This window comes from Leptopilina heterotoma, unplaced genomic scaffold (genome assembly GCF_015476425.1).
Source record: "Leptopilina heterotoma isolate Lh14 unplaced genomic scaffold, ASM1547642v1 Lhet_260, whole genome shotgun sequence".
NCBI lineage: Eukaryota > Metazoa > Arthropoda > Insecta > Hymenoptera > Figitidae > Leptopilina > Leptopilina heterotoma.
In genome coordinates, this window is record NW_025110970.1 from 824,345 (window position 1) to 848,053 (window position 23,709).

General features: G+C 30.3%; 1 protein-coding gene across 4 annotated transcripts in view; it reads left to right on the forward strand.

The window, feature by feature from the left end:
• Window positions 1-23,709, forward strand: part of LOC122503413 — an 86,076-nt gene that overhangs the window by 25,269 nt on the left and 37,098 nt on the right. For all 4 annotated transcript variants that reach the window (XM_043613936.1, XM_043613938.1, XM_043613937.1 and 1 more), the window contains 2 exons: window positions 3,139-3,241; window positions 3,311-3,586. In XM_043613936.1, coding sequence (XP_043469871.1) covers window positions 3,139-3,241; window positions 3,311-3,586 — 379 coding nt within the window. The remainder of the gene's footprint in view (window positions 1-3,138; window positions 3,242-3,310; window positions 3,587-23,709) is intronic.

The following is a 23,709-nucleotide window of genomic DNA, read 5'->3' on the forward strand; positions in this document are numbered from 1 at the left end:
TGGTTGGGCTTATAATTCATGCTATGGATTTTCACATATGGCTGCCTCATCCATATAAACTTTGGTTGGGAGATCCATAGTCAGTTCGAAATTTCGATACATGTTGCGCGCAATTCATTATCATGGAATCCACTTAGAAATGGTCGTCTCAATTTGTCCGTCGCGTCCATATAATCGCGTTGTGAGTTTATTGTGTATAAATAGTGTTTTAATTGTTTATTATTGTTATTGTCTATTAGTGTTTATGTAAATTCATTTTCATGAAATGTGTGTAGAGTATATAAGGAATATTATATGCTCAAATATAGTAGTTGTGTGTATAGTGTAGTGGATAGCGTTAGTGTTTAGTATGCGTTAGGTCTAGGGTTCGTGTCTCCCCCATCGGTTAATAATTTATTTCGTTAATATGCGGTTATTCAATAAGTGGTGTGTATTAATTAACAAAAATGTGTATAAAATATCTCAAGTGACATTGAATTTAATTAATTGAGTGATTCAAATTGTTTTGTTTCCCATTTCCATTACTATGGATCACCTTAACTATGGATATCCCGTATTTTTCAATATAATATGGCTGTGATATCCATGTATCTGGATGTGTCTACTATTCCTTTCTCTCCGTGCATAAAAATGGCGCTTTTAATTAGCTGACGGAGTAATGAAAAATGCTCCCATGCGTTATTTTTTCCTATGGGAGAAAATGAACGTCATGTTCATACAAGTCGAACAAGTGAATGTCTTTTACTCTCTGTCGTCTGCTATTTACAATCTCCACTTTTGTGAATTAGGAATAAAAAGTATCGTAAGTAACACGGGAACAAAGGCAGCTCAATTTGTTTACTCGTGTCACAAAAGTCACCGTAAACAAATGTCTGCCTTTGTCCCCTTGTTGCTTAATATACTCTCTTACGATTTGTTGGTAATACTTATAGCTAAATAGCTAAAAGCTTGAGCTATTCAGGAAAATAAACGAATTTAATAATTCTTCAAGTCCATTTGTCTACTAGGTGCCGATAGACTAACTGCCTAGGCGTTTAACCCCACACAGTACTGAGAAATTTCCGAAACTTGACAAGTTTAAACCCAGCGAGGTTAGAAATATTGAATGGCGAGACTCATGGAAGACTGCGTGGTTATTTAAATGTCCGCATATAGGGAAATATTGAATATCAAACTTGAGTGAAAATTATTACTAACTATAATAATCGTCGTATTCATTCATTCATTCTGTCCACACCTGAAGTTAGTCATGGTTATTCTTTTGTTTTTTATTCGTTTTGATAAAAAATAGAAATAAAATATGAAATAACGATTTTTTAACAAAATTCATGCTTTTGTTTTTTTATATGTTTTGATAGATAATATTACATTTCTTTATTTTGTTATTATTCTTTTAATCCTAATATTATTTTTATTTCTTAAATAATTCAAAAATATTTTTATTAATCTAAAAAAATTATTAATATTATTATATTATTCATTATTTCCTTTGTTTTTAAAAAATTAGCATTTTGTAACAAACAGTTTAGAAAATTAACAAATGTAAAACCTGAGAAATATTTTCTTTTTTTTAATATGAAAAACTTTATTACTTGACAAAATTTTGACTTCTTCCTTGACTCTAAAGAATATTCTGATTAACTCTAAAAATGATTAGATACTCCAAAAAATATTCCATTAAATTTATTTACGAATTTCTTTAATTCTAAAATTATTTGAAAACATCAATAACTTCTTTTCTAAATAAATTTTAATCATTATTATTTTCCCACAGGAATAAATTATTTTTAATAATTTTTGAAAAAAGTTCTTTGAGAATTTTAAAATCCATTTGTTTACGAAATTTAAATTATTCAGAAATTCTTCAACTGAATACGAATTAAAAAATAAATACTTCAAATAATTTCAGAAATAAATTTAATTAAACTTTTTTAAAATAATTAATAATTCTACAGAATTGTTAGTTATAAGTACGAAAAATACAAATTTTTAAAGAATTTGATTTGGAACCATTTTAAAATTTAATTATTTCTTAAAATTTCATGCTATAATGCTTTTAATATTCAATTATTATGTAGAACTTTAACTGAAATTCATTTTTAAATAAATTTTAATGCAAAAATAAATAATTTATTGAATAATTAAAATTTCTTAAAATTTAAGTCTGATAAAGAATTTTATCAAAACATTTTTAAATTCATTTTTTGAAGGCACAAATATGAAATTTTATGCAAAGTTAGCAAAGCAGTGATATAGTTTGTAAATTTCAATTTTTAACGAAATTTTTTTTAATTTTTGAATTATTTTTGTGATTAAGTAGTTAAGTGATTAAGTACCAGTTTTTATTGTTAATAGGCATTATTATTAATTATCTATTAATACTAGGAGAAACTACACGCGCGTTTTTTTGCTGTCACCTGTAATAATTTCAAAAGATAGCATTTTTGTAATTTTTCATAAATTTTTCGAAGAATTTTTTATTGAAATTTTGTAAAGATAATCAAATTTCTTTTGAGTAATGATAATAATAATAATAAATTAAATACTTTGTTTGGCGGGCGTGACATTTACTACTTATTTATATTATTTATAAAAAATTTTAAATTTTCATAAAATTCAATTATTTTTAAAATTTTTAAATAAAAAATTATTCCAAAATAATTAATAAACATATTTTTCATTATCATCTCATTGGCATTCACGCTTTTATTAATTTTCATGTGACATGTAATGTAAAAATTACATTATTGTTATATATATGTTAAAAGTGAAACAAGAAACTTCACGCGCGTTATTTGTGCTAGTACTGGAAATATTGACTTGCCACGTTTAGGCAACATTGTGTCAATATTGCATGCAATTTTCGCCTAATTATTAAAATTTTGTCTGATAATATAAACGTATAAATCAATATTGCCCGAACATGGCAAGTCAATATTTGCAGTGTAATTTTCGCTCTAGTTTGATATTTAATATTTCTTACATGCGGATATTTAATAAAAACTTGTGGTCTGACTGACCCCATATGTTCTCGAAGGGTTAGAATTATTTTTAGTTTAGAAGTTGCGAAGTAAATAATTCTGTAATATGATAAAAAATATATTTAGTATGTGCGTTGACAATATTTTTTTCTTACAGAATATATGTTTTTACAAAAACTACAATAGCTGTAAATATAATTAACCTTGATGTGAGCAATGCAAAACCAATTTTTCTTAAAGTTCTGTGGCTTCTATACGCGGTATAAACATAGTTTACTTATTTCGTAACTGTACATGTACATATTAAAACAGTTTATTTATGTTTTAAGGTTTCTCCAATTATTGGTCAAGTTTCGGACTATTTTCAATCTGATAACAAGTTAACAGCTACTTTTCAAAGATTCGGAAGCGTAGATATTTATTACACACACCATAAAAGTTTCCTTCTTTTCATAATGAACAATATTTCAATTCCCGATAAAATGCGAGTGCAAATCATTCGCTTGTGGATTGATCAAAGTAAAAGTGATGAAGAGTTTGCTCTACTCATAGAACAATGCATCCATCAAGGTTATAATGACTTAAAAATTGTGAAAATTTTAATGGTAATAATGATTAATGGTAACAATACACGGAAGAAAAGTTGTCGAAACTTTCATATAAATTAGCCAGTCACAATCTCAAAGTTTTATTTCTAAAATTAAGACTACTGAGTGACAAATACAGAAAATTACTATTTGTAAGCAGTTTGAAATTAATTCAGAAACAAACGTTCACGCACAGAATTTTAAAAATTCTATGGCTCGTTCTCCATATTTTAACGATGATTCTCAGTTATTAGAAAACATTAAGTAAAATTCGATGAAAAATGGGTCTGATATAAAAGAGAATGACTAGTTTTTGAAAGTTTCGACAAATTTTCTTTACCGTGCACTATAGGGATCATCCATAAATAACGTTACACTGATTTTCGGGCTGTTTGACCCCCCTTCATTGCAAATTATCAACCTCCCCTCCTAAATATAACGTTGCAAAAATGACTTATACCCCCAAAAATAAGAAATATATTATGTTAATGTTTTTAAATCGATTATCGGAAGAGTAGTAAATGAAACACTTGTATCACTTGTGCAACGTTTCGGTGTCTTGGTTTGACACCATCATCAGGCCACTAGTCATTTTTTTAAAAAAAGTTTAAAAAATTGTTAAAACAAATAATTCGTTACATTTGTAACTCGTCTTAAAATTCGTCAATGAAAATAAGATATCGTTAAGACTGAACACTGCCATTTCTTGCGATTGACAAAACAAGACTGTCTTGTTTTGTCACTCGCAAGAAATGGCAGTGTTCAGTATTACTATAAGAAATATATTATTTTTCTGGATTAATGATTACTAAGTTTTCAAAGCAATGTGTGAAAGATGATAAATATGTGAATAAGAACATAGAAGTGCGCAACGTTACATTTTAAAATCACCCCCCCCCCCTTGTTGCAATCAGTTGGATTTTTCGACCTCCCCCCTCCCCTAATCATGTAACGTTATTTATGGATGCTCCGTATATTTCGTATTTAAAAGAATATTTTTTCCGCAATTATTTTTTTTACAGATTTTTTAATATAATTATTATTCATATAGGGTAAGTGTATATCAATTTCTGCGGAACTTCAGTCAATATATCTTCTGGATAGAAAAATAAATATTTATGGCAAAGAAATTGAACTTAAAATTGACTGAAGTAATTATTTGTCTTATTAAGAAATTTTTATGAATATTAATACCCAATTCCAAAATAGTATTTAAACAATTTTAAATAATTAAATTGTATCATTATCATTTCTATATATCATATATCAAAGATATGATTTATAAACTATTCTCGTGTAGAAATTTTATTCCGATCATCTTAAAGTTTGGATAAGGTTGCCTTATTATTATTATAGGGTTCGTTTAAGGCAAACTTATGCGGACCTTATACCATTTATCCCGCTACACATCATCCGTTCTCTATTCAGGTTCCGGATACGGAAACCTATTTTTACTATTTCCTTACTCTAATTTTTATATTTATTTTAATTTTTATAAATTTCAAATTGGTTCTCTTAATATAAATAACTATTATAAGTTAAAATAAAGGAGATTTTATGATTATGGCCAGATCAATTGTAGAAAGATCCTTTGACCTGATTTTGAGACTAAAGAAAGGAAAGGACACAGACAGCTTCTGTCATTTTCTTTTGCATGACCTGTTCCCGTATCCGTATTCATTCTGCTTATACACGGAAAAAATTAGTTGCTGAAATTTTCCGCGACTTTGTAAAAGACTCTCGGATTTAGTGGAAAGTATTTAAATTTTTAAAGTCACTGAGTTTTAAAAATCATATTAACAGGTTGCAGGAAAAATAAACTGCATTCGAAGAGAATTTAGAAAAAGGATTCGAAACTTTCAGCGTCAGTGGCGGAAAATGAAAACACAGCCGGCTCGCTAACGATTTGGCGACAGTCGCGGAAATCTTGTTCTATAGTATTCTAAACATTCATTGATAGTCGCGGAAAATGAAAAATTCGGCCGGCCAATGAAAAAAAAATTCTTTCAGTTCTTATTTATTTTATTCTTATTATGCCTTATATTTAATTACACTCGTACATTTATACATAATCACGACACTTATCACATGTAATCGAATACTATTTAAACACTAATTTCCTACGTCAAACTAAATATAACTAACACTAACACGCATATTACCCTACGCTTTCGCAGTTTCGCACGCTACAAATCTACTTTTTCATCGTCCTTATATATTAAATGAAACATTTCTTTACCGCTTGCGAGAAAAAGTGCAATATTTTGAAAATTATAAATCTCCAATATTTTTGCTCAACATATTCTACAATTTTAAAGAGTATTTCAGTATGCGTTAAGGACTATTTTACACTTATTTCCATTTTATTATTTTTAATTTATCACATGTATAGAAGAATTATAATATTTAATGAAAATAATAATTAAACCAAACAAATTTTTTCTGTTAATTACTGTAAAAACTTCTTTAACGATTAATAATTATATTTTATATTATTGTATGTTATTATGTTTTCAATTATTTTGAATAATATGACTTGATATATTATATATTATTATAATAATCAATAATAAATTATAATAATTCATAACAAACAATCCTAAAAATTTTGAATATAAAATATGTAAATAAGTATTAAAATATAATTCTACAATTTCTATAAATTTATAATGTGCGTATTAAAAGTATTATTTACAATTAAATTATAATGAAATAAGCTCGAGAGTGATTATATTTTTTTAAGAAACAAAATATTCATTTAAAGTTGGTATTTAATTGTCACACGGAAAGAAAAGGTCTGGAAGAGATATCCATAAAAATATTGTTGAGCAGAATATTGTTGTGTTATCCAATTCAATGGATGAGGGAGCCATATTATATTGTTGAATCAAATATGGATGTGACATCCATAGTCATGGTTGGGCTTACAATTCATGCTATGGATTTTCACATATGGCTGCCTCATCCATATAAACTTTGGTTGGGAGATCCATAGTTAGTTCAAAATTTCGATACATGTTGCGTGCAATTCATTATCATGGCATCCATTTAAAAATGGACGTCTCAATTTGTCCTTCGCGTCGGTCTCCTGTCGAGTCTATATAATCGCGTTGTGAGTTTATTGTGTATAAATAATGTTATAATTGTTTATTATTTATTATCGTTATTGTCTATTAGTGTTTATGTAAATTCATTTTCATGAAATATGTGAAGAGTATATAAGGAATATCATATGCTCAAATATTGTAGTTGTGTGTATAGTGTAGTGGATAGCGTTAGTGTTTAGTATGCGTTAGGTCTAGGGTTCGTGTCTCCCCCCATCGGTTAATAATTTATTTCGTTAATATGCGGTTATTCAATAAGTGGTGTGTATTAATTAACAAAAATGTGTATACAATATCTCAAGTGACATTGAATTTAATTAATTGAGTGATTCCAATTTTTTGTTTCCCATTTCCATTACTATGGATCACTCAACCATAGATCTTTTGCTGCTCCAACAATATACAGCCAGCCATAGAATATGGATGCAGCAACCTTAACTATGGATATCCCGTATTTTTCAATATAATATGGCTGTGATATCCATGTATCTGGATGTGTCAACTATTCCTTTTTCTCCGTGCACAAATTATTTTAAATTTCTTACCAGATTTTCAAACTCCTCCATCGTAAAGGTGCGCGATACCAATGAAAATAAAAATAGTCACTTTCTCATTGAAAAGTAGTGATACCTGTACAAACTGTTTTATTTTTTATAATTTTGTTATTTAATAATTGATTTGAAATCGCTAAGAAAAAAATAAAAAAAATAAATAAATAAAAAATAAATAAAGAAAAATAAAAAAAAATAAAAAAAAAATAAATAAAAATAAAATAAATAAAAATAAAAAATACGTAAACAAAGTCAGTCAAAATTATTTCACGTGACGTTTACTGCCTGAGAGTTTGCGCATCTTTTCTGCGCATCATTTTCCGCGACTCGTCGACGAAAATTTCTATCAAAGTGTTACAATAATTCTACGACTATTTTCCGCTACTAAGTTTATAAAAAGTCCTCAACTTTTTTCAGAGAATTTCTGCTAAAAGCGAAGAGTATTTCAAAAAGTCCGTAAAGTTTTTTTTCATATCCGAGAGTCTTCAATTAGTAGCTGAAAACTTCAGCGACTAATTTTTTCCGTGTAGGCCTTATGTTCGCCTCTTGACCTAAAGTTATATTAAATATACCATAAATATACTATATAGGTCATTTAAGGCGAACTTCAGAGCACTGAATCCGGCGGCGAAATCTTTTTATTATATAGAGAGAAAAGTTTTTAAAAAATATTTTCTCCAACGCTTGCTCTGAAAGGAGTACTTTTCTTGGTAGAAAAGTGTGGCGAAAGTAGAACTTTTCTCAACTGCTCTGAAGAGCGTGGCGAAAGTAAATCATGATCTGATTCTTTTTTCTTGTTCTTTGACCAAGATATATTTTGTATCTAACTTCTTCCTTACTCAAAAAATTCGTCTTTTATTATATTAAACATAAGCACACGTTAAATTAAAATTATACGAAACTCACGAAGAAACCTTTCCTCGCAAGGCGTTGGAGAAAACGTAGTGCACAACACGTGGTGAAAGAATGATTTTTCGAGAGTGATTGCTGCTCTCGCTACTAGCAATGGCAAGTTTCCGAAACTTATTCGTTTGAAACTTTCACTTGAAAGTTTCAATGGAAAGTTTCAGAAATAATGAAAGTTTGATTTATTAAATATTTTTACAGATATTTTTATTAAAAAAGGTATATTTAGATAAATTAAACATTGATTTAATTCTTAAGAAAGATTTCTATAATAAGTTTATTTTTATGTATTTTTTTTAAAAAAAGAAAAAATTTTTAGTCAAACAAAACCTAAATATGACGTCACAGACCCTTTAAATTCAAATCTTTTATAATTTTTAATAATTTTTGTCTTTGAAATTCGAATATATATTTAAATAATTTCTAAATAGAAAATATTAATTTTTTATTTTTGAAAATTCAAATAAAGTAATACACGTATTTACATTTTATAATAAAATTTAACATGAATGAAGAATTTTGCTTAAAAAAACGATTTTTACAAACTTTAATTTTAAAAAACTAATCAGAATCCTGAGTGCATCAATTTCCAATCCCTACTAAAAAAATAATGACAAAACATCAGAAAAATAATCAGAATTTCTGGTGTTTTTGAGCAGTTTTTCTTACAATTGCAGCTCAAAAACATGAAAAAGAAATAGAACCCTTCAAAATACTGCCAAGAATCATGAAAACTTTTATGACTGCCACCGAATTTTTTTATAGCACAGCAAAAAATCTTTTTTGGGGATGTACCCACATAGTACAATAGTATGAGGTAAGGTTATGTTGAATACTAATCGTAAGGCACATAAGGTTACACGATATTGCTGTGGTAGACCTAAGGTGAACTAAAAACTTCCGCCATGGAGGTGAGGTTACATGTTAGGGTGTGGTGACTATATATGATAAGGCCATGGTAACCTTACACGTTAAGGTTGAGGTAACGTTACATGTTAAGGTTGAGGTAAGGTTACATGTTAAGGTTGAGGTAACGTTACATGTTAAGGTTGAGGTAACGTTACATGTTAAGGTTGAGATAAGGTTACATGTCAAGGCTGAGGTAAGGTAATTATTAAGTTGTAAGGTTGAGGTAAGGTTGTGATAAGTTTACCAGTTATAGAAAATATTGAAAAAATAATTAATAAATAAATATTCAATTAAAATGTTAAGTTTGTTGCTCTTCTCTATTTTGGAAACCTGACATGAAGCAGAAAATTTTGAAAACAAATTTGGGGGGACTGGGATTCGAACCCGAGATCGACGCGCATAAACCTATCATTCTAACTAACTGAGCTAAGTAGAGAACTGGCAGAAGAAAAATTAATGTTGCCTTTAAGGTGAACCAAGAAGATGATTAACTCCTTAAAGGCAACATTAATTTTCCTTCTGCCAGTTCTCTACTTAGCTCAGTTAGTTAGAATGATAGGTTTATGCGCGCCGATCCCGGGTTCGAATCCCAGTCCCCCCAAATTTGTTTTCAAAATTTTCTGCTTCATGTCAGGTTTCCAAAATAGAGAAGAGCAACAAACTTAACATTTTAATTGAATATTTATTTATTAATTATTTTTTCAATATTTTCTATAACTGGTAAACTTATCACAACCTTACCTCAACCTTACAACTTAATAATTACCTTACCTCAACCTTGACATATAACCTTAACTCAACCTTAACGTGTAAGGTTACCTCAACCTTAACGTGTAAGGTTACATCAACCTTAACGTGTAAGGATATCTCAACCTTAACGTGTAAGGTTACCATAGCCTTATCATATATACTTACCACACTCTAACATGTAACCTTACCTCCATGGCGGAAGTTTTTAGTTCACCTCAGGTCTACCACAGCAATATCGTGTAACCTTATGAGCCTTACGATTAGTACTCAACATAACCTTACCTCATACTATTGTGCTATGTGGGTATTCTTGTTCCTTTATGTAAAAGGGTCGTCACGCCTTTTAAAACTTAGGTATACCATCGAGAAACCATTATACATTTTTTAATGTTTAAAATCATTTTTGTTTATTTCAACATTATATTTAATGTTTATAAACTCAGATTATTTTGAAGACTGTTTTACGTATACCTTATACTGTCTTGGATTAAAATTGAAAAATGATATCAGTTTTTACATATCAGTTATAGTTCACGAGATAGCTTATAATTTCTTCAAAATGAAGGTTTTGAGAATAAATTTTAGATATTTGGAAACATGAATTATCACAGATTCTAAATTTTTAAATTATAAACTTCCATTAGTTAAATTGCTCAAGTTTCAAGTAATAAAATTTTTGTTTAAACAATCATAAACCTTCAGAACAATGCCTTTTTTTTGCTCACTCGACACAACTCAGTCACAATGACCAATTCGCTACGCACCTTTCTGTAACAATAGATTTCCTAGTCTTTTGTGATGATTTTAAGACAAGAATTTTATAACTTAAAACTTTTGCATTTTAACTAATGCAACTTTGTAACATACAAATTTAGAATCTATGGTATTTTACGATTCCAAATATCTAAAATTTATTTTAAAAATCATTTTTTTAATTATCACCCAAACCTTATAATTTATTTTAATAAATGTTTTTTAAAATAAATTTTAGATATTTGGAATCGTAAAATACCATAGATTCTAAATTTTTATGTTACAAAGTTGAATTAGTTAAAATGCACAATTTTAAAGTTATAAAATTCTTGTTTTTAAATCTTCACATTCACATTCGGAAAATCTATTGTTAAAGAAAGGTGCATAGCGAATTGGTCATTGGGACTGAGTTGAGTCGAGTGGTCAAAAAAAGGCATTGTTCTGAAGGTTTATGATTTTTTAAACAAAAATTTTATGACTTGAAATTTGTTTAATTTAACTAATTGAAGTTTATAATTTAAAAATTCAGAATCTGTGATATTTCATGATTCCAAATATCTAAAATTTATTCTAAGAAACTTTATTTTGAAGAAATTAAAAGATACGCTTCAAGTACCCAGTAAAAAAAAACTAATTCAAATGAATTGAAACGAATTAACATTTTTGGTAGGCTCCAATTCGTATTTGTCACAAAGCGGGATTCACTCAAGCTCTTTGTATATTCAATTGAATTTAATTCAATATGTACCAATTTGTCCAAACGAATTCGCATTCGAAAGAAATGGCCAAGGAATGCATTGAATTCGTGCTAACGAATTGAAAAAAATTAAAGGCTCAAAACTTGTCCAGTGAATTGGTACGGATAGAAGGTTCGGAAGTTCAATACAGTTTCACGAATTCAGGAAAATTGCATCATGGCTCCAATTCGTATTTGTCACAAAGCGGGATTCACGAAAGCTCTTTGTGAATTCTTTTTAATTCATTTCAATTAGTTTTCGTTTACTGGGTATGGTCAGCTTGGTTTGTGAAGTGAAGTGAGAAGCTGATAGAGTTCTCACAAAACGCATCAAATCCATTCTAAAAATTCTGTCAGAAATAATCTGAAAAATGACAAATCATCAGAGTCAAGAAGAAGCATCAGAAAATCTGACGAATAATCAGAACTCTGATGTTTTGTCATGATTCCTCATTATTTTTTTAGTAGGGATTGTGAGAAATATAGCACAGTTTACTTGCTGTCGAAAAATTTAGCCTGTTTCTGGCTTTAGAATGAATTCGACCAAAAGTACTAAACGAGCGTTCAGTAGCAGCTGTCGTAGCTGGCATGCTTAGAATTCGAATTGCGACTTCTGAAATGTCTGTACCTTTAAAAAAAGTTTTCCACCAGTTTAGTGGGTGAATTTTGTTCGCTACGGTCCAAGGGTAAGTAGTTGCCCAAGCATCTACTTTGCAAGAATACTGAGTGACCTGAATTAGTGTGTTTGTAGCGTCAACTGTTTCTAAATACACAGCAACTTTAGTAATGTATTCTACTGCCATTGCATTTTCGTCCACAGACAGTCTGGCATAGTGGATATCTCTTAAGGCAAAGTCGTTGCGAAATTTTACGCATTCGAGAACGTATTCCTTTTCTTCGTTACTCAAAAAAGAATTGACGAGCGTTTGTTCCAGCATGAATTGGATTTCGTGAAAAGCTTCATAAACTTTATGAAGTTGCGGTTCATCTCCTTCTAGGGTATATATCCACTTTACAGTTGGTCTCATAATCTTACTAATATCATCCACATTATTCCAAAAACTGTTCGACAGCAACAGATTTTGTAGATTTTCAGGAACTTGTGTATTTACATCGACAGCGAGCATCCGGAGGTTCGCTTTGTTTTTTAACATATGCTATCGGCTGATCGTAAATTAGAGCTCCATCGCGTTTTTCCTGGAAACTGAAGGACTGTTTTGGCTTGAGACTCCGCGGGTTGAGTTGAATCAATGTTTTTCAATTTCGTAGTCAAACGCTCGGATTTTTTGATAGTGGACACAACATAAGATATATCTTCAAATAGCTCTTTGACAGAAACACAATTTGCAATATCGCCAGTTAATAACTGCGTACAGTGTGCTCCACATCCAATTTCATTTATGTGTGGATATGTAGCTTGGATTATTCTACAAGCTTTTTGCATATTAGCCGCATTATCCACAACTTGTAAAAGGAATTTCTCTGGACCATATTCTTTTAATATATCACCAATTAACGAGGAGATGTATTCGCCTGTATGACTTTTTCCTTCCGAGGCCAACGACTTAACGAAAAGAGGTTGAGGGGTATTAATAACGACGTTAATTACCCCTTCTCTTCTGCAAAAAATATTTACACTGGAATCTAGATCGGTGAGCTCGGGATCGACCCCTCTCAATATTTCCGAAATGGCGAAATTGGAAAAAGTGTTGTTTACAAATTTAAAACAACCATGTATTTAGTATACCTTATTTTTTCAAACTGACAGTTTTAGCTTGCGTTTGTGCGACGAAGGGAGCAAAAGTTTTTTTAGCTTTTTTCTACACTTTTACGAATTTTTTCTTCACGAAATTCTGAGGAAATCGTGTAATGTTTCCAAATATTAGGTCTTAGGTTTTGAAGGTACACACCTCAGGAATATTTACCACCAAAAACTTTGATGAATTTGCAAAGCGTTTCTTTTTAACAAACATTTATTCTCAAAATGGGCCTGTGGGGCAAACCGGCCATAGGATATTTCCATAGAATTAAAGTTTCATAAAAATTATTTTTAAATAAAATGTTTCTTTCATTAAAATATTTACTTACAATGAAAAATAATTGTCTTCCAATGAGAATTGGACCCTTTAATATTGTTACTCTGATAATGACAAACATTTTTATTTTTTTATTAAAAAAATATTTGTTTAATTAAAATTCAATCCCGTATTATTATTTTCATTACTACAACCATTGTTTACATGATTCTTTATGTTTTTTATTATTGTAGATTATGTAAATGCAATATTATAAACAAAAAACCAAACGGTCTGGTTTGCCCATGGGGGGGGGGCAAACCGGACCTTTTGCAAAAATTTTTAAAGTTAACACAGCAACTAAACAATAAAAGATCCCCGCCGATGGTTGTCCACTACCGAACATCATCGATGTCTTTGACGTGCTGGGAGAAGCGGATCCACTGCCAAATATCATTGATTTCTTTGATGTACTGGGAGAAGTGGATCCACTGCCGAACATCATTGATTTCTTTGATGGGCTGGGAGAAGTGGGTCCGCTGCCAGACATGATTGATTTCTTTGATGAGTTGGGAGAAGTGGGTTCGCTGCCAGACACGACTGGCATCATGGATATGTTCGGTAGACCTTGTCGTGGTGGCGGGGCTTTTCACTAAAGGGCAACTAAACAGCAAGAAAAAATGGATTCAGAAAATTCAGAGAAGGTACCCCATGTGAGCAGGCCGGAAACGGAAAATCTCACCATCGGTCCCAGGACTGATGCTCAAGTGCGCGCGGATTGTGGGGGCGCACAATTTCTTGCAGTACCACGTGTGATCGTGGAAAGGTTATAACCACAGAACATCGTGGAAAAAGAAAGAAGGAGAAAAGGAAGCGCGTCGAGCCTTCTGAGTGTGTCAAGTTGCAGTAGCGGAAAGACCGTACGCAGCGCTATCCACTCGGAAGTGGACGACGAGGCAATAGAAGAGAGTCGCGAGATATGCTTGCGGCTCAGAAAGGAGGAGGCAACTTGTCTCGACAAATTGGAGTTGGAGGTCGCAAAGATGATGGAGTCTTGCGACATTCAGAGGGGCGTCAAGAAGACGGTAAAAGATGGACTTAAAGTCATCGAAGTCCTGCTAAAAGAAGCAAAAGCAAAGCATGTCGCGGCCGATGAGTCGGACGTCGATTTGGCATGCGTTCTGAGCGGTGCCGAGTGTAACCGCAAGGACCGTAAGGAAGAGAGAGAGCGTTCATATAAGCGTAATCTCAAAAGCATCATAAGAGATGCTCAGAAACGGAAGAGAGAGGGTGACAGTCCAGAAGAGACTCGAACCAAAACCGATAAGAGGAAGAAGGAGGAAGCTCCTCCAATGGAAACGGAAGTACCAGATCCAAAGATTCCTCAATTGGAAAGAATTGGGTCAAAAAGATCCACAGTTCTAATCCGAGTCGGTCAAGGATTGACGTATGCTGACGTTCTAGGTAATTCTTGTAAAATTTAATTAATATCTCAAATTTCCATGAATTGCCCATTATAAAGTTTACAGGGAATAACAGGAATAAATCCTATTATTTAAAAAAAAATTTAACATCATAAAACTGATAAATTTTTCTCTTAAAATCACTAATAGTAAATAAATTTTGGCTTTAATAAATGTGAGAAATAATTATTTAAAAAATTGCTTCACAATGGCAATTGTTTATAAGGTGGTTTGTTTTAAATAAAATGACCCATATATTTATTTATAAAACCTAACTATATTACAGATTGTATGCAGTTTACAATTCAGATAGCGTTAATTTTTTTTTCATTTTTTCGTGCACTTTCTCTACAGTTTTGCGTTCTCGCTAGATTTTGTACTTTGTTTAAGTGCGCATGCTCCGTTTTACACTCTTGTTACACAAACCTAGAGTCAAGCGAGATATTAGGCGCGAATATACAATATTCCAACACTCCCTCCCGAGATTGACTCGTTTATAATATAAAATAAAAATTATCAATTTTACAAATTTCAAGCTAAAATAATTTATAAGTTTCTCAATTTATTTTAAATATAGTCGTTTCAAGTCCATCCTTTCTCAAGTTGAATATTCTGGACATTTCAGCACTGTCGAATTTGATATCCCAGTAAACGAAAACTAATTGAAATGAATTAAAAAGAATTCACAAAGAGCTTTCGTGAATCCCGCTTTGTGACAAATACGAATTGGAGCCATGATGCAATTTTCCTGAATTCGTGAAAACTGTATTGAACTTCCGAACCTTCTATCCGTACCAATTCACTGGACAAGTTTTGAGCCTTTAATTTTTTTCAATTCGTTAGCACGAATTCAATGCATTCCTTGGCCATTTCTTTCGAATGCGAATTCGTTTGGACAAATTGGTACATATTGAATTAAATTCAATTGAATATACAAAGAGCTTGAGTGAATCCCGCTTTGTGACAAATACGAATTGGAGCCTACCAAAAATGTTAATTCGTTTCAATTCATTTGAATTAGTTTTTTTTTACTGGGATATGTGGCATTCCAGGAGTAATTTACTACTTTTCGGAGTACCCTCACCGATTTCTTTCAAACTTGGTAGTATTACATTTGTTGGTCTAAAGTTTCAGAAAATCAATTTTTTAAGTAAAATCAATTGTTTATTTAAAAGTTACAACAATTGCTCAAAATTGTTTAAATGCCCATATCTTTTAAACGGTTCAAGATAATTGAGTTTACTTTTTTGCTAAAAATTCATAAAGACGAGACGCTTCAAAAATGTTATTAACATTTTTTTCTTATTTTGTTAATTAAAAAAGTTTTTTAAATAAATAATATTAACTTTTGATCAGGATTTCAAAATTAAATGACTTACGAACCAAAAAATTCCTTTTTTTTCACACTTTTATATTCCGAAGAAAAAATGTTGCTGGAGTTTTTCAATAACTTATAATTTAAACAATGATTCGCTTGTTTACAATTATTTTGCAACTAAATGATCATCTGTTCTCACCTGCGCGCGACACTGCTACGTCACGTCCGTCTGTCGCCATATAATATATTTGACAATCGTGGAAAAATTAAGGTTATGTTTAATCAAAACAACGCATTTCAATCTTTTTAAAGTCTTAGGATATCAGAATATCAATATCCTGATTTAACTTTTTTTTCCATGACTGCTAAAAACTTTAAAAAGATTGAAATGTGTTGTTTTGATTAAACATAACCTCAATTTTTCCACTCTTGTCAAAAATATATTCTGAGACAGACGGACGTGACGTAGCAGTGTCGCGCGCAGGTGAGAATAGATGATCATTTAGTTGCAAAATAATTGTAAATAAGCGAATCATTGTTTAAATTATAAGTTATTGAAAAACTCCAGCAACATTTTTTCTTCGGAATATAAAAGTGTGAAAAAAAAGGAATTTTTTGGTTCGTAAGTCATTTAATTTTGAAATCCTGATCAAAAGTTAATATTATTTATTTAAATAACTTTTTTAATTAACAAAATAAGAAAAAAATGTTAATAACATTTTTGAAGCGTCTCGTCTTTATGAATTTTTAGCAAAAAAGTAAACTCAATTATCTTGAACCGTTTAAAAGATATGGGCATTTAAACAATTTTGAGCAATTGTTGTAACTTTTAAATAAACAATTGATTTTACTTAAAAAATTGATTTTCTGAAACTTTAGACCAACAAATGTAATACTACCAAGTTTGAAAGAAATCGGTGAGGGTACTCCGAAAAGTAGTAAATTACCCAGTAAAAAAAATTCGATACACAGACCGCGGAGTTCGTATACGAGCTCGGTAGCTCGTATGAGAAATATGAGAAATCTCTCATACGAGCCTTTTCCGTAATGAGAAGTGTATAGATGCTTGTATACGAGGTGACTTTTAAAGCATTTTTATTAATGTAACACTATTTTAAAGTAAATGTAGATAATAGAAATGAATTTTCTTATCTAAAACAAAGCTAAATTCATAAGGGAAATGAAGTTTTAAGAAAAAAAGAATAATTTTGTTCAAAAAATTTATTCACATGAAAAAAGGTTAGAATTTGATAATTCCTTGTTACTCTTACTTACCGACATTAGATATTTCTCGGATGCAGTAAGCACGATTTTGTATTAGCGGTAGAATAAATAAGTTTTTCTTCATTACTAATTAATAATATATTATTATTTATTTATTATATAAATGTTCTTATATAAAATAAATAAATTTAATACAAAATCCTGCTTACCGCATCCGAGAAATATCTAATGTCGGTAAGTAAGAGTAACAAGGAATTATCAAATTCTAACCTTTTTTCAGTGTGAATACATTTTTTGAACAAAATTATTCTTTTTTTCTTAAAACTTCATTTCCCTTATGAATTTAGCTTTGTTTTACTTTGAAAATTCATTTCTATTACACTGCAAGCCCGATCAGCGGTCACCCGATCAGTGGTCACTTGTTTACGTCGTTTGTAGATGGGGCGGGCGAGGGGCAAAGAGGGAGTCGAAAAGTTGTGGCAGTAGCGTATACATTAAAGACGCTCTGGCCCCTTAAAAAAAAATTCAGTAGTCAAGTAATGGTAGCCCATCATAAAACAGTTCGTACGGTCCTATATGTTTACGCCCGATCAGCGGTCGAGCACCCCCGGAGCTGACCGCTGATCGGGCTTGCAGTGTATCTACATTTACTTTAAAATAGTGTTACATTAATAAAAATGCTTTAAAAGTCACCTCGTATACAAGCATCTATACACTTCTCATTACGGAAAAGGCTCGTATGAGAGATTTCTCATATTTCTCATACAAGCTACCGAGCTCGTATACGAACTCCGCGGTCCGTGTATCGAATTTTTTTTACTGGGTACTCCTGGAATGCCACATATATAACTTCTGTAAATCTTTGGACACCTTTCGAACAGCTCATCTACCAATCTACCAATCATTATGTCTGTGTTTCATTCAGTAACTGAAAATTATTCAAAATAATTAATTTCGTCATTTAAGTATATTTATTACCATCGTCACATATCGTATACTGTCCGTCGTGTATTTCAGTTGTTCATTTAAATTTTTCTTAGCAGAACTGTCGTTTACTCATTTGTTTATTCAAACTGTCTAGAAGAGAAACTGCATCTGTCGTTATTAGGTATATATATATATATATAACATTTATTTAAATATAACATCTGAAACATTTTTGGAACAGTCGGACGTTCTTAAAACATAAATTGGCAGACATTAAACGTTCTACAGACGTTTAAAGAACGTTTTTTGTCTTTGTGCCCACTGGGATTCATTGTCCTTTTGTAAAATTTGACAAAAATGTCATTTTTAGAGTATTAATATATTTTTCAGTTGTTTTCATCAAGTCGTTTGTTGTACAATCGTTATTTCGGCTTTCACTTATTTTTGAGAATTTCTTTATTTTGATTCGCTTTTTTTTGTAACCTACAGTAGTGTCAAAAACAATACGAAATATCTGAAGTGTTAAACCTATAAAGTTTTGTATATGGGTGATTCTTCTGAAAGTGACATTTTTGATGTCTCGATTAATTTTATAAAATCTACTCACTAATAATTGTTAATTATTTTCATAATAAAAATTTAGCACTTACTTTTCATTAAAAAAAAGAAATTAAACAATTTTATTCTACTGAATTTATACAAGAGCTAAAATAATTTCATCTCCGAAGCCTTTTTTGCATGTCTCCAATAGGACTTCTATAAGAAAACTAAATTTCTATGCTTTTTTCCAACTGTTAGAAATTTTTTTGAAAATATTGTCAGAAAGTACAATGTTTTTCTGTCATAACGTATTTTTTTTTAAATTTTAAGACCTCTGTTTTATATATGATAAAAATATTAAAACTTTGTCTTCGGTTTTAGGTTAAAATTACCTCACGATGATTAATGATATTTTTGTACATTAAAAGTATTCTTAATAAAATTTTAATGCATAATTTAATAAAGTTGAGAATCTGATGTTTAATTTGCCCATATATTATTTGTGAAAAGGAGAGGAATTATTCCTTCTATAAATAGTCAAATTTTACTTATTGTCCCGAGCAAAAATTAATTTCATCTCCGAAGCCTTGCTCTTTATTAAATAATTGAATATACGAATAACTTTGACGAAATATTTTTTACTATAATATAAAATTGCGTTGTGAAATTTGTATATTTTATTAAAAAAATATATTTTAATTCCGCCCTAATGTGAATAAATGTGAAAAAAATTTATTTTTCATCTCCGAAGCTTTCATCTCCGAAGCCTTTTCCTTGAAATGGGCAAATTTTTCTTTTGTTTTTAGTATTTACCTGCATTAAATTGAAAATATTAACCTAAATAACTATCAAATTAATATATATATTTATTATTAAAATATGCAGATTATTATTTTTTAAACAGTGTAATTGTATTATGAATTAAGTGGATGATATTAGTGTATATATTTAATAAAAAAATCTAACGCGAAACAAATATAACCAATCAATTGATGCAACGCAAAGACAATCTTTTAAAAGAAGAAAAACTTTAATATTTTGAACAATTAATTTTGCGCAACTTGAATTCTTACTCCTGAGTACGAAATAAAGTAAGTTCAATAGAAAAAACCATATTATTTAAAAAAAAAATAAGTTAAAAAATCGAACTTCAAAAGCAGCACTTTCAGAAGAATCACCCATATATAAGTTTGATGCAAACAATTCGTTCGTTTTAGGATTAAAACTATTCACATAAGTATCGTTTAAATAAATCGAAAAACCTGTCTAAAATAACAGTCGAAATGATTACTGTTTCCTTGAAAACATAAAATCGTGTATTTATATTTTTAAATCAATCTTGTGATTACTTTAGGACAAACTAATCGTTTATTATTATTTTTTTATTATTGAAATAATAAATATTATTTTCGAGACATATCGTTATGATTATTGCTGCATTTATAATCGGACTTTCTTATGGTTGAAGAAATAATTAGGTGAATTATATTTTTCTACCAAGGTGAAAATATTATTAGGCATTGACGGAATAGTGATTTGATTTAACATACTTACATTTCGGTTCCAATGTTCTGTGAAATCAATTTTTAGTTCTCCATTCGTACTTGTTTGTGTCTTTCGTTGTTAAGCTTTTAAACTGTCATTTCATAATCAAATTGTTTTAATAGTTGACTGTCGTTACTTTTTTGTAAATGTGTTTTTAGCATAATATAATTACAAGATCATTCAAATACACTCGATTCTCGTTATAACGACGATCTCGGGACTTCAAAATCTCGATATTACGACGGAAGGAGGAATCCTACTTCACGTTCTATTCAAACACATGAATTTATCTGTGATTAACAGAACAAAACGTCAAATACGTGTAAAAAATTTCGTAAAGTATGTTTATTTATATTAAAAGTTTCTGCATTATGGGATCAGTTTAAAGAAAAAGTAAGAATTTTTAATAATAATCACATCACTAGATTCTTTAGGTTATATAAAGTAGAGGGTTGATTAACTTAGTCGTTTTTTTGAGTTAACCAAAATTTTGGTTAAATTAAATTCTTAAATTCGTTCGTGTTTTTTTTGTCGTTGTATCGAGAGTTTTAATGTTCGTTGTAACGAGAGAACGTTGTAACGAGATTCGTTATAACAAGATTCGAGTGTAGATCAAAATTAACTTTTTCGTTGTAACATTTAATTTTGAAAACTGTCTTTCATTATTGGCTGAATCAGTAACACTTAGGCTTATTATTTGAGCCTCTTACCGGTAATACCTCTTTGTTTTCCTAACGTTTTTTTAATTTAATTTTTTTAAAATTTTTTAATGAGCGACAGTCGTCATAGACTGATGGCAGTCTTATAAAAAGTAAAGCTTTGACATTCGTAAAAATATTGTTTTTGAATTCTTGATTCTTTCAAGAGCAATCGTTTTTCTTTTTGTGACTTATATCATTTACTTGAACATTTCGTTTTGTTTAAGTTTCAAGTAATTTAAAATAATTTCTGTCACTTTAAAATACAAAGGATTTTAGTAAACTGACAGTATTCGATTTGTTTTGGTCAAAATTAATAGAATTTTAAAAACAATTAATACTTTATTCGTTATTAAATTAAAAAGAGTTTCGGCTATTTTTCATTATTTAAACCTGTTAAAACAAGAATTGTTTTTCTTCTCTTCTCACTTGTTACATTTTATTTCGCATCGTTTGCTTGGTTTACTTAAAGCTTCGTTTTTATCGCAAGTATATAAAAAAAATTACCATACAGTGAACTATACTTATTCCATTTATGAGAATTTCTTGCAATTTAAATTCGTTTTTCTTTTTATTTATTGTTAAAAAGAATTTTAAGGAAATAACTGCCCACATAGCACAGTTTTTTCTGGGAAGTTTCCAGGAAATTTCCCATGTTAAGTTCCTGGAAACTTCCAGGAAACTTGATATGTCTCAAGATTTAAAGTTTCCGCTGTTAACTTGTAGGAAATTATCATTGTAATTTTCCTGGAAAAAAGGACTGTAAATTTCCTGAAAAATTTAAGGAAGTTTATTTTGGAAGTTTCTCTAAAATTATTTCTGTTAATTTTACATTAATTATTATTTAAAATAAAAATAATAATAATAATATTCATAATAATCGTAATAATAATAAATATTTAATATTTATACAAAATGGGATTTTTTTATAAAAATAAAATTTAAAAAATTTTAAAATTATTTAATTTACTTATTTTATACTTTTCCCGCAGTTGTTACCTACTTATTTTTGTTTTTGGAAACCTAACATTAAAGAAGACAAACTTGAAAATAAATTCGGGGGAACGGGGGATCGAACGCGGATTTCGACGGACGCAACGCAACTACCTAACCAACTACGGTAACCTAACACTTGAGTTGAAAAAAAAAATCTTTCTCTTAAGGTACAAGTAATCTTATTGGTTGGTAAACATGAATGGCGGGAAAATTTAAAAGTTTTATTCTCATAATCAAGTATTTCTTATATAATTATTATATTTTAATTCTTATGGCGATTAATAATTTTAAATAGTGGTTATTACTGATTATTTTGTATATGAGAATAATCAAACAAGTTATACAAACAGTTTTAATACTTGGAATCAAGATATATTAAATGGAAGTTCTTCTTTATCTTCTTTCTTTATCTAATTTTAAAATTACCTTTTATTGTCAAAGATTACATTTATTATTATTATTATTATTATTATTATTTTTTTTTTTTTTTTTTTGCTTAGGGACTTTTGGGAAATCTGCTTACAGATACCTTGGGTTCCGCACTCCAAGGTTATGTGGGGTTGGTATGACAATTAAAAAAAAGGAAAAATAAATGTAAATTTAATAAACTGGCGACCTACTGCCAGCCCGACCCACTAAAACCCGTAACCCTTCTTCTGGAGCCCTTTACCCTCCCTCGGAACTGTTGTAAGACTTTAGCCTTCAAGGGTGGCGCTCCAACTCTGTCGCTATTGCGACTTTCTGCTTTTCTCTGCGGTTATCCTGCGTTACTAGTTAAAATTTTTTGAAACTATTTCAATATAAAAGCGGAATTAACAGCACAACAATAATTAAAAATAACAAATGTGTAATTAAGTGTAAAAGTCAAAAGATAAAATTGCAAACGGATATATAAAAAAAGAAAAAAAGAAAAAAAAATAAAAATAAACGCGTATATAATATTAAAAACAAAACAAATTAAAAAAAATGTATAAGGACAAATAAATCACAAAATAAATTAATGAAAAGCAAACAAAACAAATTAAAAGCTGTTTAAATTACGCTTTTTGGCGGCCGTCGAGATCCTTCCTCGACATAACCGAGATTATGAAGTTCTCGACTTGCCGCCAATTGTCTTCTGACTGGGTCATCAGCGATACCATGTTCTCCGGTGTAACTTGACTGTTTACACCTTCAAACATGGCCCGCCTCTCTAAGTCCCATTTCTTGCATGAGAAGAGGGTGTGCTCCGCGTTGTCCTCAGGGAACTGGCAATATGCACACACCTCGTTCTCGCGTAATTTAAAGCGACACAGGTACGAGTTAAAACACCCGTGACCTGTGAACGCCTGAGTCAAGTAATAGGAAACCTGACCGTGTTTCCTATTTATCCAGGTGGCGAGTGCCGGGATAAGGCGATAAGTCCATCGACCTTTTTCCTCACCATCCCATCTTTCCTGCCATCTTTCTGTGAGCCTGTGCCTCGCTTCTTTGCGGATCAGGCCCTTGCTTGGTCTTATTTCCTCATCTAAGGAACTTCTTTCTTTAGAAAAGAGAAACATTTCTTCCCTTTCCCTCGCCAAAAGATCTGCTGGCGGGACACTTGCAAGGACCTGCACAGCACTCGTAGATACCGTCTTATATGCAGAGATGATACGCGTTGTTATCGATCTCTGCGCAGACAGTACCTTTTCACAGATGGTTACACATCTTTTACTCCTTAGGGA